At 33.4% G+C, this 14,962-nt stretch overlaps 1 protein-coding gene across 1 annotated transcript; it reads right to left on the bottom strand.

Moving 5' to 3' along the window:
* Positions 1-1,132: 1,132 nt before the first annotated feature.
* LOC114730401 (putative receptor-like protein kinase At3g47110) lies at positions 1,133-13,731 on the bottom strand. The gene is made up of 3 exons (XM_028917455.1): positions 13,583-13,731; positions 12,409-13,503; positions 1,133-1,499 (listed from the first exon to the last, which is right to left on the bottom strand). Exons 1-3 carry the CDS (start codon positions 13,729-13,731, stop codon positions 1,133-1,135), a joined length of 1,611 nt encoding a protein of 536 aa, XP_028773288.1.
* Between the last annotated feature and the right edge of the window lie 1,231 nt (positions 13,732-14,962).

Below are 14,962 nucleotides of genomic sequence, written 5' to 3'. Positions count from 1 at the left end.
CTTCAAACAATCCCTAGTTACTGTTGCTCTTGAGGGAATTTGAAAATGAGGTTCTAGTGCCCTTAACAGCTCTTTAAAACCTTCACCCTCCACTATTCGAAAAGGCTGTTCTTCCAATACTAAAAATTTGACTAGAGCTCTCCTGCAAAAGTCTTGCCTAAAGACATGATGAGTCAAACTTTTACCACTAGCCCCTGTTGAGAACATGCATTGCTTTAGCTTGTTAGCCCTGTGGGGATTTCTAGGACACCTCTGTAAATGTTTAACAAGTCCACCTGTCCCGTGTGCGGTAGGGTGGCAGGCAATTGTCATTGGGCAATACTTGCACTTTGCCCTTGGTTCTCTATTTTTCCACTGCTCTGGAGGCAATTTCTCAAAATGTAACCAAGCTAGAGATTTTTTTCTCTTTCTTGATCCATCAACATTTGATTCATCCCCCTCTTCTTCACCTTGTGATGTAGTAATTTGATCTTCATTATCTGCTTGTCCTGAAGCTCTTTCAGTAGTTTGTGACTGTGTTTGAGTATTTTCTTCAGTCGCTTGAGTGTTTCCTTCAGTGGTGTTTGTGACGGAGTTCATGTTTCTTCACAAAGAGAAGTTCTTCAAAATGATCATAAAGGCTCAATTAGCTTTCAAGAATAGATAGTAAAATTTTCGTACAGTTTTAATAGAATCAAACACTGAACTGAATCTACAATTATATATATTACTACTTCACAAACCATCAACCAGAGAATGATACGTACAAATTATAAAAGAATTCAACAACCAAGAAAATTCACAGAACTAGCTAGTCCAATTCACAAAACAAATTATAAAAGAATTCAACAACCAAGAATGAGGCAAATCAGATTGGGTCCAATTCACAGAACAAATTATAAAAGAATTCAACAACCAAGAATAAGGCAAATCAGACAGATCCCAATCGGCCAATCCATAGTCCATCATATTCATACAAAATTACAAATAGGCAAAATATCATGCTGGATATTAAGATGAAATCAACAAGATTAAAAGGGATTTTTAAAGACCCCAAAATCAAGAAACACGGTGAAAACTCACGAGAAACAGAGAAAGCAGAAATTGAGGTTGGAGATGAGATGAGGTCTGTCTGGCGTCTGCAATCTACACTCTACAGCAAAGACTGACGCCGACGATGGACTGGCCGACTGGGCTGGAGAGAAGCTACGAAGCTTGCGACTTCAATGGAGGCTAGAACTGGAGAGTGGGACCGTGACTCCGTGAGTGAAGAGCTGAAGCCAAGACGAGAGAGGCAGAGTGAGTGAGCACTGAGCAGTGAGCACTGCTCTCCGACGGCGACGGCCTCTTTCGCACTTTGCAGATGACAGAATAGCCGAGAGCGGAGATTGAGAGGCGACTTGTGAGATTGCGACCAGCCACGCTTCACTACTCCGTTGGCCGTCGTTGTCTGAAATCTGAAGGGAATGGAAGTGAAAATTGAAAACTGGAGATTGGAGAGACCGAGAGAGGCTGCGCCGCTAGAGAGTAGAGACAATCAGACATTCAAAGTTTCAGTTCAGACAGGGCTTACTGGCGCCTGAGGCTGAGGGCTTCCGCTTCGTATTTCATTTCTTTTTAGTTTTTACATTTTAACATATAATAATATTAATAGAAACTGATAATATAAATAAAATATAAGAATTAAAAAAAAATATACATACCGGGACGGGACGACCCTGTCCCGTGTCCCGTCCTGTACCGAACATATTTTTGTCCCATCCCGATTTGTCCCGTTCCAAAAAATTTCGGGACGGATCTGTCCCGTTCCAATAAGACCGGGATCGGGACGGGTCAACCGAGACGGGTCAACTATGAACACCCCTATCTGCACCCAACCAAATAGGTAATAGACTGTGCCCAAGGGGATCAAAGATTTATCACTAGGATGGTCAAATGCTGGTTTGAAATTTCTTCTTCCTGTTTCTTAATTTGTTCTTCACTATTCCTGAGCCATTATTGACTCTGCATCTAGTTGTTTGGGGTCACCTGATTTAACATAAAATTCTAACAACCAATTTACTTTTTATGTGTAGAACCACTAGATTAATCACCATTGTCATCATTTGTCGAAGTAACATCTCATTCCTTTTTTGGCTGTTTGTCGTTGCCACTTTCATGGTAATGGTCTTCTGCTTTTCATGAATTCAAAGCCTCCAAAGTCTTATACTATGTTTGGATGGAGAGAAAAGAAGGGAGGAAGGAAAACTAAGAAGAAAAATAAGGAGAGAAGTGGTTTTTTCCCTGTTTGCATGAGGGAAGACAAGTGGGAAGAAAGAAAAATTGGGGAGAAAATAAGGTGGGTCCCACATCCTATTTTCTTCCCAACTTTTCTCTCCATATATGGAGAGAAAATGAGAAGAAAACATATTTTGCCTCTCTACCCTTACATGTTTTTTTAGCAAAATAATACCTTTTTATTTTTTCACTTTATTTATTATTGTCAAGTCTTTCTTCTATGTTTGCTTGATTGAAAAATAAAATAACTAAAATTGCAAAAATCTTTCTAAAATGAATTGAAAGGAAAAACAAGTAGAGTTGTTGTTTTGGTTTTTTTAGCATTACATTACCCAAAATGTTATTTTTTTTCTTTTTTTACAAAATTATTTGATATTAAAATATAATAACATGATAATATATCTTTATCAAATAATTTGATTTTAAATTATATGATTTTTTAATGTAAATATGGTTTTTCATTATGATATTTAATTTGATTTTAATCAAGATATATTTTGATATAACAGAAAGGGTATTTTAGTCATTCATATATTTACTCTTTTTTTTTCCTTTCTGTTTTCTCTCTAATTTTTTCTTCTCTCCATTTTCTCTCCTCTCATTTTCTTTCCTCTCAACTTTCTTCCCATTCAAACAGGGGGTTAAGTTAATTCTTCATTTTTCGGGTAGCTTTTCCAAATTAGTTCAGCGTTTGTTGGGAGACGTTTAATTTTCCGGATAACTCTTATTCTGTATAATGTATCGCTGGTCATGGTTGTTTGGATCACAACTGTGGTTGGGGATTTAGGTTGACCTTTGCTTAAACGCCAGACGAGGTCTATCACCAGCCCTCTCTTTCTCTTATTCTGCTTGTCGCCGAAGTCGCTCTTCACATATCTGAGCCATTAACTCTGCGTTGAATTGTTTTAAGTCAGTCGATTGACTCGTTAAAATTTTCACGATCCGTTTGATGTTTGTGTCGAAATACTCAGATATAACGAGTGTAAGGAATTGACTTCTCGCAAATTCGTGCAGGAATCAAATTTTAGAGGTTTGGACAATGGCAGCGAACTCTTCAAATGGAGATCAACAAAAGGCAACAAAATCACCTCCCCTGCCATCCCCCCTGCGTTTGTCAAAGTTTTTTCAGGTGAAGTATCGCATATCATTCTTTGTTATGAGAATTTCGTAGCAATTCGATCTGGTTGTTGTCACGTTTTTCTCTGCTAGTGGCTCTCAAGTGTCAACTTTTATTATGCATACTTGCGCGTTTCAAAACACTTGATTAAGACCTCTCAAAAATTGGAGGTAGTATTATTCTAAGATGCTTCCCACAAAATAATAACTAAAGTAGATTAGATTGAAGTTTTTTATTCAAGACAAAATTAAATGTCAAACTAATTCGTTAAAGATTGGAGGTAGTATTATTCTAAGATGCTTCCCACAAAATGGCCAAATTTTTTGACAAGGGAAATTATTACCTACAAACAACCAAGTCGCATTATAGGGGAATCAAAATTTCCCGTATGATCGAGGATCTTGTTCCCTCGCATGGTCCCAGGATCAGTGGCAACAAAGCTTCGCGGGTAAATTGAGGCGCCATGTATATAATTAATTAATGAGAGAATTATAATGAGGTTCCAAGAAAGAAAAATAACTATCAACAAGTTTCAATGACAAATTAGAAGTTGTCAGTTTCTACTCTAAAACTTGTCATTATATGTTGCTTAGGTTATTATTAGAATTTTTTAGTAATTAAGTTTCTTCTTTAGAATTTGATTGCAATTCTCCCTTAACTAATTTGATATCCTTACAACCCCAATTCTTTCTAGTAATGGATCTGGTTTTAATATATTAGATTGTGCGCAAATTGTGACAACAGAAATGTATAGAATGGAACCACTAAACAAGTTATCACTGAGGTGTAGTTCATGAAGATCGAAGGTGAAGATGGAAATCCAATAGAATATGGTTGATGATGTCAAATGATTATCATAGAGATAAAGATGGACAAGAGAGGAAAGGTTGGCATTGAAAGATGTAAAGATAAGATTATTTGATGAAAAGGCTACGGTTTATCACATAAAGCTCTTGAAGATTTGAGCTAAAGTTAAAGGTCATTGTTGATGTCAAGTTATTATAGGAGAGATCAAGGACAATGAGGGAAGGAAAATGAAAATGAGAAGATAGAAAGTGAAGATTATGAGATGAAAAATTGCAATTTTACAGATATAGCTGTTGAGGACTAGAACTGGAGTTGAAGGGCTATTAAAATGTTGATGAGTTCAGGTTATTAACAAAGAGATTAAGGGTGACAACAGAAGAAGAATGGTTGGAAGGAGAAGCAGACAGAGAAAGGTTATAGTCATAAGAAATGTCACATCATCAACTGCAGCCACATCTTAGAGTTGCCAAAATCACTCACTTCACTCAAGTCAAGATTTGTTCATAAAGTAATATTAATTGTGCCTCTCAAAATAAATGAATCTGAAACGAAATTAAGAATTTGAACAGACCTGTTTGTTTGCTGCAAAAAGAGACTCACATTTTCACTGAAGTGATATTAATAATGACAATGTCCATAAACTTAAAAAAGCTGAAGATCGTTAATATCAATAATTTTGCGTTATGCTATATATGTTGACTTGACTATAGACTTGGAAAGCTGTGGTGTTTGGAATATAATTACTTCTCTGTCACAGGATAACATTATTATTGAACATTTTAATGTGTGTTTGGAATATAACTAGGAAGGCTTAAAAATCAATTGGAATAAAAAAAAAGTGAATTGAATGAAAATGTAGGCTTCAGATAGCTTTTGGAAAGAAAAAAAAAGATTTTTGGGCCAAAAAAATCATAAAATTGAAGCAATTTTTTCTGATTTCTGATTTTTTTTTTCTTGTGTCATTCGAATTAGTTTATGTTCAACTGATATATATATTTTTTTACGAAAACCTATTTAAACATAGATTACATTATATTAATCAGGTTTTATTTCAATTTTAATTTGCAAAAATCAGTTAAATAAAATTTATTTTTAAAAATGTTAGTCCAAACAAGTCGTTAATGGCCCAGTTGTGTTTGATAGAACTAATTAAGCGTTTATTGCACGTTATAAGGACAAAAGAGACTTTTTAGTGTCGGAGTTTTGTTTGGGCTAAGCAACGAAAGCCTAGTTAAAATCTATAAACCTGAAAAAGTGATAGAGTTGCTTGGTTTTTTTTTTTTGGGTGTCAACGCACAAGATGAGCTAAACCTATGTTAATTAGTCAAACTTTTGCGCAGACTAATTAGAGATTATTCCACACGGTACAAAGACGAAATTTGCATATGGGAAAAGATGTGGAGTTTCTGTAGCAATTCGGACCACCAGATTATGGTTTAATTTTTTTAATCTACTCTTATTTATATATTGATCTACTTCAATTTTGACAATAATTTTGTGCAAGTGTTTGGAAAAGAAACGATGTAAATGAATATAAACCATAAGGTCTATACAACATTTCACCATTATCACAACACTTCTCTCATGCTCTGTAATTTCTTTTTATTCTTTTGACTCAGTATAATCTTTCTCTACAGATCTCATTAGACTGTTCTACGTAATCAACATAAGATATTAGTAGAAAAATCAGCATAATTTTAAGCATTTTCCAAGATATTATCTCTTTTATTCGTCGAATGAGAGTGGGGAGGGGAAGAATCTGGTTGTGACTGAAAATAAATGAATCACTCAACTTTTGGCATTTTGAAAGAGACCCTAATGGAATCCTGAGCTCTCAAGTGCTTATAAAGTACAGGAAATGACATAATTGGACATTCTTTTCTTTTTTTGTAGATACATTATTGGATACTCTAAAGGACTCAATTGTTACTGGGCTGCCCAATTGGCATCCATTGGGCCGACGAGCATTAACTAAAAAACAAGAACTATCCTTCTAAGATCCGGTAACTAAGCCCATGACGTCTGTATTTACCAGTTACGGCACTCAAATCGTTCAATTAATCTCAACTCGCTTCAATTCTCACCATTCGTAAATAAACTGTAGCTTTAACTGTGACTATAAGATAAGATATCAATCTTTCTTCAGTAATAAAATGCCGACATATTGAATAAAGAATATTAATTTGGAGTCCAAAGATGTGGTGCTTCGAATAATGTTAAATGTTTAAAACGACAATAATTTATGATGCGGCAACAGATAACCTGAAAAAAATTATAGATTTTGATGTGCTTTTTCTTCACTCTAACTTTACTAAATTAAATAAAACCTCAAATTAAAATATGTTGAAAACTTTCTTTCTCGAAAATTCAAGTACGGTAACTAAAAGCTATAGATTTATCTTTAAAAATATTATACACTTTTTGGTTGCTTCTTGTTTGAGTTCTTTTATTAAAATTCTTGCGGGTCGGCGGAAATGGAAAACAATATAAAATAAGTAATAAATAACTCATTTTCAGTGCTTTTCCTTTAATGATGATAGGCTCTCGGGCGATTGAAAAAACAAAATTTAATCTCTTGATATGTGTTAACCTAGAAATCTTAAAACCGAAAAAAAGGAATTACGTCGCAAAAATATTTTTCTGTTTTTATAACTATTGTAATGTATCATAAAACTCCGACGAAATACAGTATAAGGTACTCTTGAATATAATTTGAAATATAAAATTTAAAATAACTGAAAAGAAAGAGAGAAAACACAAGATCATTTCCCGGTTCAAATTAATATGTCCTAAGCACAAAGCAAGGGATTTTTATTATAATTATAACACACAAAGCAACCCAAACAAAGACACAGATTACTAAACACAATCTATTAGTTAGGTTTATATATACCAGTTTTTATTTCCGTTTTCTGTAAGCTTCCTAAAACAAAGAATACAAGGCTCTCCAAAATGTCCAGATCCCAAGGTTTACAAATTTCCTCAATGCTTTGCAATAACTCAATCAAATAAATGTATAAGTTCTACTTCTTGAAATTATGGACTTCAGGTTCTGTTCTTTAGCAGAACTGTTTGATCAATAGCTCCAACAAATCATATCAATACAAAGCGAACAGATAATCTTTTCAGACATATAATTTTAAAAAAATTCAATTCAAAACTTATAATGGCAACATATATAGTAATTAACTTCATAAACAGGGCAATTGTACATCAAGCTATGTGTATCCTCAATTAGTATACAACATAAAAGACTTCACAATCAATGACTAAAGCATAACCAGTTCAATTAAATGGTAGTAGAGAAGATTATTATGAGTGTAATATAGTTCAAAATTCACGCAACAAACCATCATTACTTAGATCATAACTTCGTCCCATGCCCAACTGGAGGAGAAACAGGCCCTGTGAAAAAACAGGGTAGCATGTTCAGCATTTCCAAGTGATTTCATAGATAAGATTACTTGATTGTTGTTATCTTAGTTTTCCCATAAGTCAGTCAAAAGCCTAAAATATAGCTTAAAAATACTTATACAACGTCCGAGTGTGCTTTTTATTTGAACATCATTACTAAGTTAAAAATGTTTGTCTATATTAACATATAGACTAAAGTTACTATTATGTGGTTATTATAAGGAAGAGTCGAATAGGAGTAACAACAGCAAGAGGAAAGATATAAATCATTATCTCATGGCTAGTCTCTCATGGTGTGGTGAGGTATTTAACCACATAAACTGCAACCATAACATGGACTTTGTTTGTTACTATGTTCACAAACCTATAGTAGGCCTGTCTCCACGTTCGGTTGAAGAGCAACCGCCTTACAAAGGCCCAGAATCTAACAACAAATCCCAATCCCATCAATTTATTGATGGCATTTCAAAACGGTGTAAATATAATCTTAAATCTAAATAATTTAAAAGATGTTAAATTACTTAAAAAAAAATTCCCTTCTTATTTTTAGCACCCATTTTGCCGTTTTCAGACACACACACACACAGAGGGAGTCTCCTGTGACGTGTTGCCGCGATTGTTCTATCAAATCACGAGTCCTAATTACAGCTAATAATATTGTGGTTATTTCCAATATTAGATTATTTAAATTAGATGCGTCTCAATATTAATTCTTAGCGTAGCGCATTAGATGATTCCATATTTATTTTATTTTAAATCTTTATCTTATTGTAGCGATGCTCTTGTGACGGCTAAATTTTTATTTTCACCATAAGATTTATGGTTATTATATTATAAAATTACAAGTCAATTAAAGTCTTCCTCCTTTTGCCCCCACAATGTAGAAATCTCCCTCAAATAAAAAAAGGCAAAGTATATTAATTCCATCACTAATTTTCCAAGAAGCTTCACGGCCATCTTAGATTATTATATTAGACTAAAATAGGTGATGACGAAGCTGCAATTAAAATCATAGCTTATGAAAATTATGTTTATTTGTACATTTGGTGTGATAACAAAAAGACATTAAAATATTTAGAATAAAATTTAAACTATTCAACTTTTAAATGAACAATTAAAATATATATATGCTTATATAATATATCAAAATTCTCTTGTAACTGGGGAGATTGTGAGCTGTATTCGATGTCCAAAACATAGATAAATAATCGTGACTGTTTATTCGCTGCACAGCTTAATAGACGGTCGGGAAAGATTTAGCTACGTCTAGAATTAACGACATGTACATTCTACGAGAAGAAATATTTTTAGATAAATAATTTTTTTTGGCCCACGGGTGGAGATAAATAATTTGATTTCAAATCATTCAATCACTTAGATAATTACATACACATCCTTAAAAATACTATCTATAAGTTAAGTGACATAATTTGACATTTAATAAAATGTTATATGTTATTAATCATGACATAACTGGATAATTACCAGAAAAAAATAACATAACTAGATATAAGCTTTTGCATACACAGAGTTTCGAAAATGAGATGAGTTACATTATTAATGATTTAGTAGGATTTTTGTTGTTGAAAATTTTATATAATATGTCAACAATAAAATGATTACTATAATTAAAAAGATAATAGCATATTCATTACTAGCAAGAAGACGCAGTAACCGCATCTAACCCAAAAGGAGAAAAAATACTACTGTATAAAAAACCACTAAGGTCCGTGTGTCTTGGTGCATTGTTTTAAATTATGTTAGACTAAAAAGGAGTCATTACGAAGTTGCAATGACCTAACCTTATGTGTAGGGCATATATTCTAAAAATTATTAGGAGCAGAGTAATGATGTTATTGGGACGAAAAAACTCACATTTTCAAGAAGGTGATGTTATTCATAATGACAAAGCCGAAGACCATTAATGTCAACAATTTTGCGTTATGCTATGTGTGTTGACTTGACTATAGACTTGACAAGCTGTGGTGTTTGGAATATAATTATTTCCTTGTCACAGGATAACAACATTATTGAATATTTTATGCGTGTTTGGAATATAATTAGGAAGGCTTAAAAATCAATTAGAACCAAAAAAAAAAGTGAATTGAATGAAAAATGTAGGCTTCAGATAGCTTTTGAAAAAAAAAAAAAAAAGATTTTTGGGCAAAAATATCAAAAAGTTGAAGTAATTTTTTTCTGATTTCTGATTTTTTTTTATTTTTCTTGTGTCATTCAAATTAGTTTATGTTCAACTGATTTTTTTTGGGCAAAAACCTATTTAAACATATATTACACTATATTAATAAACTTTGATCTCAATTTCAATTTGCAAAAGTCCGTTAAATAAAATTTATTTTTTAAAATGTTAATCCAAACAAGTCTTTTTTGTTTTATAGGACTAATCAAGCGTTTATTACACGTTATAAAGACAAAAGAGACCTTATTAGTGTCGGAGTTTCGTTTGGGCTAAGCAACGAAAGCCGAATTAAAATCTATAAACCTGCAAAAGTGATGGATTTGCTTCTTCCTTTTCTTTTCTTTTTTTGCGTCAACGTACAAGATGTAATAAACCTATGTTAATTAGTCAAACTTTTATGCAGACTAATTAAAGATTATTCCACATGGTACAAGGACGAAATTTGCATATTGGAAAAGACGTGGAGTTTCTATAGCAATTTGGACCACCAGATTATGGTTTAATTTTTTAATATACTCTTATTTATATATTGATCTACTTCAATTTTGACAATAATTTTGTGCAAGTGTTTGGAAAAGAAACAATATAAATGTATATAAACTATAAGGTCTATACAACATTTCACCATTATCATAACACTTCTCTCATGCTCTATAATTTCTTTTTTATTCTTTCGATTCAATATAATCTCTCTACAGATCTCATTAGACTGTTCTATGTAATCAACATAAGATATTAGTAGAAAAATCAGTGTACTTTTAAGCATTTTCCAAGATATTATCTCTTTTATTGGTCGAATGAGAGGGGGGAAAATAATCTAGTTGTGACTGAAAATAAATGAATCACTCAACTTTTGGCATTTTGAAAGAGACCCTAATGGAATCCTGAGTTCTCAAGTGCTTATAGAGTAGAGGAAATTACATAATTGGACATTCTTTTTTGTTGTTTGTCAGATATATAGTTGGATATTCTAAATTACTGAAGGCATATTATCTTCTGGGCACTTTTTGTTTAGTGGCAATCCACAAAGATCAAGGTTTCCTTCATAACACGAGGCATTAAAGCTCTGCAATTGTGTTCCTATCGAGATTTTTCTAGAGAGACTGTTGTTTGACAAATCTAATACACTAAGATGATCAATATGAACAAGGCTTGAAGGAATTGGGCCTGATAGTTTATTTTTTGACAAATCGAGAAATTCTAGAGATTCTATATTGCTAATCTTCATTGGTATCTCTCCACTTAACTGATTTCTTGACAAATTTAGGGAATCCAATCCTAACAAAGAGATGAGTTGGTTTGGTATTTTTCCTATTAAAGCATTACTAGAGAGATCAATACTTTTAAGAAAAAATTCTAGCCTCTTAAACACCTGATCTTGACCTTTCCATGCTAATCTTATATAGAATTCAAAAGATGCAGTGAGATTGGGGGATATTGTCCTATTGATCTTATATGTATGGCCACTATCAGCTAGGTTGATGTCCTTTTGTGCCATAACAACAAAATTTTGAAGACAATATGGAATTTCACTTGATAACATATTATGAGAGAGATCCAAGAGCCGAATCTGCTTTAAGTGACAAAGATGCACAGGTAAACTACCATTTAAATAGTTCATTCGCCAAGCTTAGAACTTCTAACTGCCTAAGACCCTCCCCAAGCCATGAAGGTATTGCAAACAACTTATTCTCTGACACACCCAACAATAATAACTTGGAGCAATTCACTAAAGAGAAAGGAAGTTCTCCGGTCAAACTATTGTTTCTTAAAATCAAAGCCTCCATATTCACAAGGAGTCCTAAAGATGATGGGATCTCTCCTGATAAATTATTGTTGCTCAAATCAACAAGCTCCAGTGCATTTAGTTGGCTCCAACAATTAGGTATGTGTCCCTTTAATTGATTGTTTGATAGGTCTAAAATGACAATGCCTCCATCCTCCGTTTGCTCACAAACAAGTGTAATCAAATTTGAGAACTTATTTTCAAAAAGATGAAGTTCTGATGCTTGCCAAAGAAATGATGGAATTGCACCTTCAAAGTTATTTGAATTCAAAATAATTTCTGGTTGATAATTGAACTTGAGTGGTAAATTTGAGATTTCACCAGAAAAATTATTGAATGAGATGTTCATATAATTTATATTTTTTAACAATGGCCAAAACCATTCTGGCATCGTACCTGAAAGCCCGTGATCAGAGATATCCAAACCTAATAATTGATGTTGATTACGAAGCCAAGTTGGAAAATTAGGACCTATCATGCAAGAAGCCATACCCATAACAAGTAACTGAAAAGGAGGAAGCCAACTGGTTCTGATTTCCAAGCTCAGTGGATTGTGAGAAAATGATAAGAACAACCAATTAGAAAGATTTTTGAAATGTGATTTAGTGATTACACCTCCCAAATTATTCCCATGCAAATCCAAACTTTCCAGTTGAGACATCAATCCAATGCTTTCAGGTATTTTTCCTTCTAGTTGGTTACTAGAGAGATCCAAATATTGCAAAAAGGAAAAACCTGAAAGATTAGGTAACATGCCCGTCAAATCGATTTCCTTTTAAATCCAAAATTTGTAATGGATGTCTATTGCACCATGATATATTGGAAATGAACCTCGAAAGGTCCCCACTGAAGTTATTGTAGGCAAGTGTTAAGTTCTTCAATGTGCATATATTCCCTAGTGATGTTGGGAGTTCACCTTGCAGATGATTATAGGAGAGATCAAGATCTTCAAGAGACCTCATTATGTTTCCAAAACCATAGGGAATGAAACCACTAAGCGAATTGTAACTGAGGTCCAGTTCATGAAGATTGAAGGTGAAGTTGGAAATCCAATAGAATATGGTCGTTGATGCCAAATGATTTTGAGACAGATCAAGATGTATAAGAGAAGTGAGGTTGGGATTGAAAGATGTGAAGATAAGATTATTTGATGAAAGGCTACAATTTTCCAAATAAAGCTTTTGAAGATTGGAGCCGAAGTTCAATGTCATTACTGACATCAATTTATTATAAGAGAGATCAAGAACAATGAGAGAAAGAAAATGAAAATGGGAAGATAAAAAATAGAGATTATGAGATGAAAGACTGCAAGTTTGTAGATAAAGCTGTTGAAGGCTGGAGTTGAAGAGGAAGAGCCATTGAAATAATAATGAGTTCAAGTTATAGTCAGAGAGGTCAAGGATGACAAGAGAAGAAGAATAGTTGAAAGAAGAAGCAGATAGAGGAGGGCCATAAGCATAAGAAATGCCACATCCGGTTAGTGTCAATTCTTTTAGTTTTGGCACGAGTTTACCCATCATCATGTGCAACCACATCTGAGAATTGCCGACATCACGCACATAACTCAACTCAAGATTTGTTAATAAAGAGAGCTTTGATATCCACTCTATATCACCATTGTTTTTGTCAGCTACTGTGGGGTTAGAACAATCACCACCAAGTCGTAGAGCGTGGAGCTTGGAGAGATTCCCAAGTCGATAAGGAATCACTCCAACAAGATAATTTTCTCCAAGATCAAGGTACTGCAACTTGGAAAGATTTCCAATTTGCCAAGGGATAGCTCCATCCAAGTGATTGTTACTCAAATCAACATATTGTAAGTTTGAAAGCTTTCCCAGTTGATTGGGAATACTCCCAACAAAATCAGAATAAGAGAGGATGAGATACCTTAAGTTGGTGAATAACTCTATGGATTGAGGGATGTCACTTTGATAGAAACAATTGTCACTGAGATCCAAATGTTTCAGTTCACGCAACTCACTCAACAAAGTAATATTAACGATACCAATCATACAAAATGAACTGAACTACGAAGATCAAGAATTTGAACATGACCTGTTTGGTTGCTGCAATGAACTCCTTTCCAGTTGCAACAATCTTCAGCATCTCCGTCCCTCCATGTGGACAGCATATCATAGTCAACATAGATGCCATGTTTGAACAACAGAAGAGCTTTCCTCTCCTTCTCGATGCAATTCTTCAATGCTTCACCATCAGAGGCCAAACTGAGTCTTGTATGCAGCAACAATAGCAATGTCAATAATGCATTAAAAAAATTGAACACACAGACCATCACAGCGATGAAATAGCTTCAATACAAGTTCAAAAGTAAAACAACTAAAGAGGATTAAAACACACGGTTCTTGGATAACTATGGTTCCTTTTTGTTTATTTTTCTCAGCTCACGAGATGTTGTGAGGCACAAAAATGGATCATCAAATTTATAGAGTTCATTGATGGATCACTTGTACCCTTTTCTGATGAAGACAGGTCATTAGAAGACTAAATGTGGAGAGAACACGTTATTTCAACCACCTTGTTTTTAAAAAAGATAAAAATTAAAAAAAAAGCACAATGTCTTCAGAGTTGATAATATTGAGCATTTTTGTTGGTGTCAGATAGTGCGCTCTTGTAAGATACTCCTCCGATCCTAAATATAAGACCCTTTTGGTAGTGTAAATTACACTACAAAAGGGGTCTTATATTTAGGGTAGGAGGAGTATTATTTTGCTTGGACAAACACTCTTTTTTATCAAAACATTCTCTCACACATCCGCACACGTAATTGAAAGTTGGAATTCATCATTTAATACAAGAGCAACAAAAAAAATCGTTTAATTTATTGACGACATTTCAAAGCAGTGTAAATGTGATCTTAAATCTAAATAATTTAAAAGATGTAAAATTACTTGAAAATTCTCTTCTTATTTTTAGCACCGATTTTGCCATTTTCATACATATTCTCCTCTAACTCAGTCGCGTGACAGCAATGTTTCTAGCAAATCCCAAGTCCTCATAGCTAATAATACCATGTTATTTCCAATATTAGATTATTTAACATTTTTTTACCAGAGATTATTTAAATTAGATGCACTTCAATATCAACTAGAGAATTACTACGGGGTCTCCAAAAAGTTAATTATCAAAAAATACTAATAATAAATAAGCAGTGGTCATTTTCTATATCAAAACTTGTTATTATAAGCCGCTATACATTTATTATGACTTTTTAAAAATTATGTTATTTGCTTAGAACTCCATAGCAATTCTCTCAATATTAATTCTTAGCAGTTTAATGACTCCATTTTTTTTATGTTGAATTTTTATTCTATCGTAACCATGCTTTTGTGACAGCTAAATTTTTATTTTCAACATAAGCTTTGTT

The sequence above is a fragment of the Neltuma alba genome, unplaced genomic scaffold (genome assembly GCF_004799145.2).
Source record: "Neltuma alba isolate B1F8T4 unplaced genomic scaffold, ASM479914v2 tig00012731_pilon, whole genome shotgun sequence".
NCBI classification, from domain to species: domain Eukaryota; kingdom Viridiplantae; phylum Streptophyta; class Magnoliopsida; order Fabales; family Fabaceae; genus Neltuma; species Neltuma alba.
The sequence above is the reverse complement of the archived record's forward strand: the minus strand, read 5'-3'. Positions and strand labels throughout refer to the sequence as shown.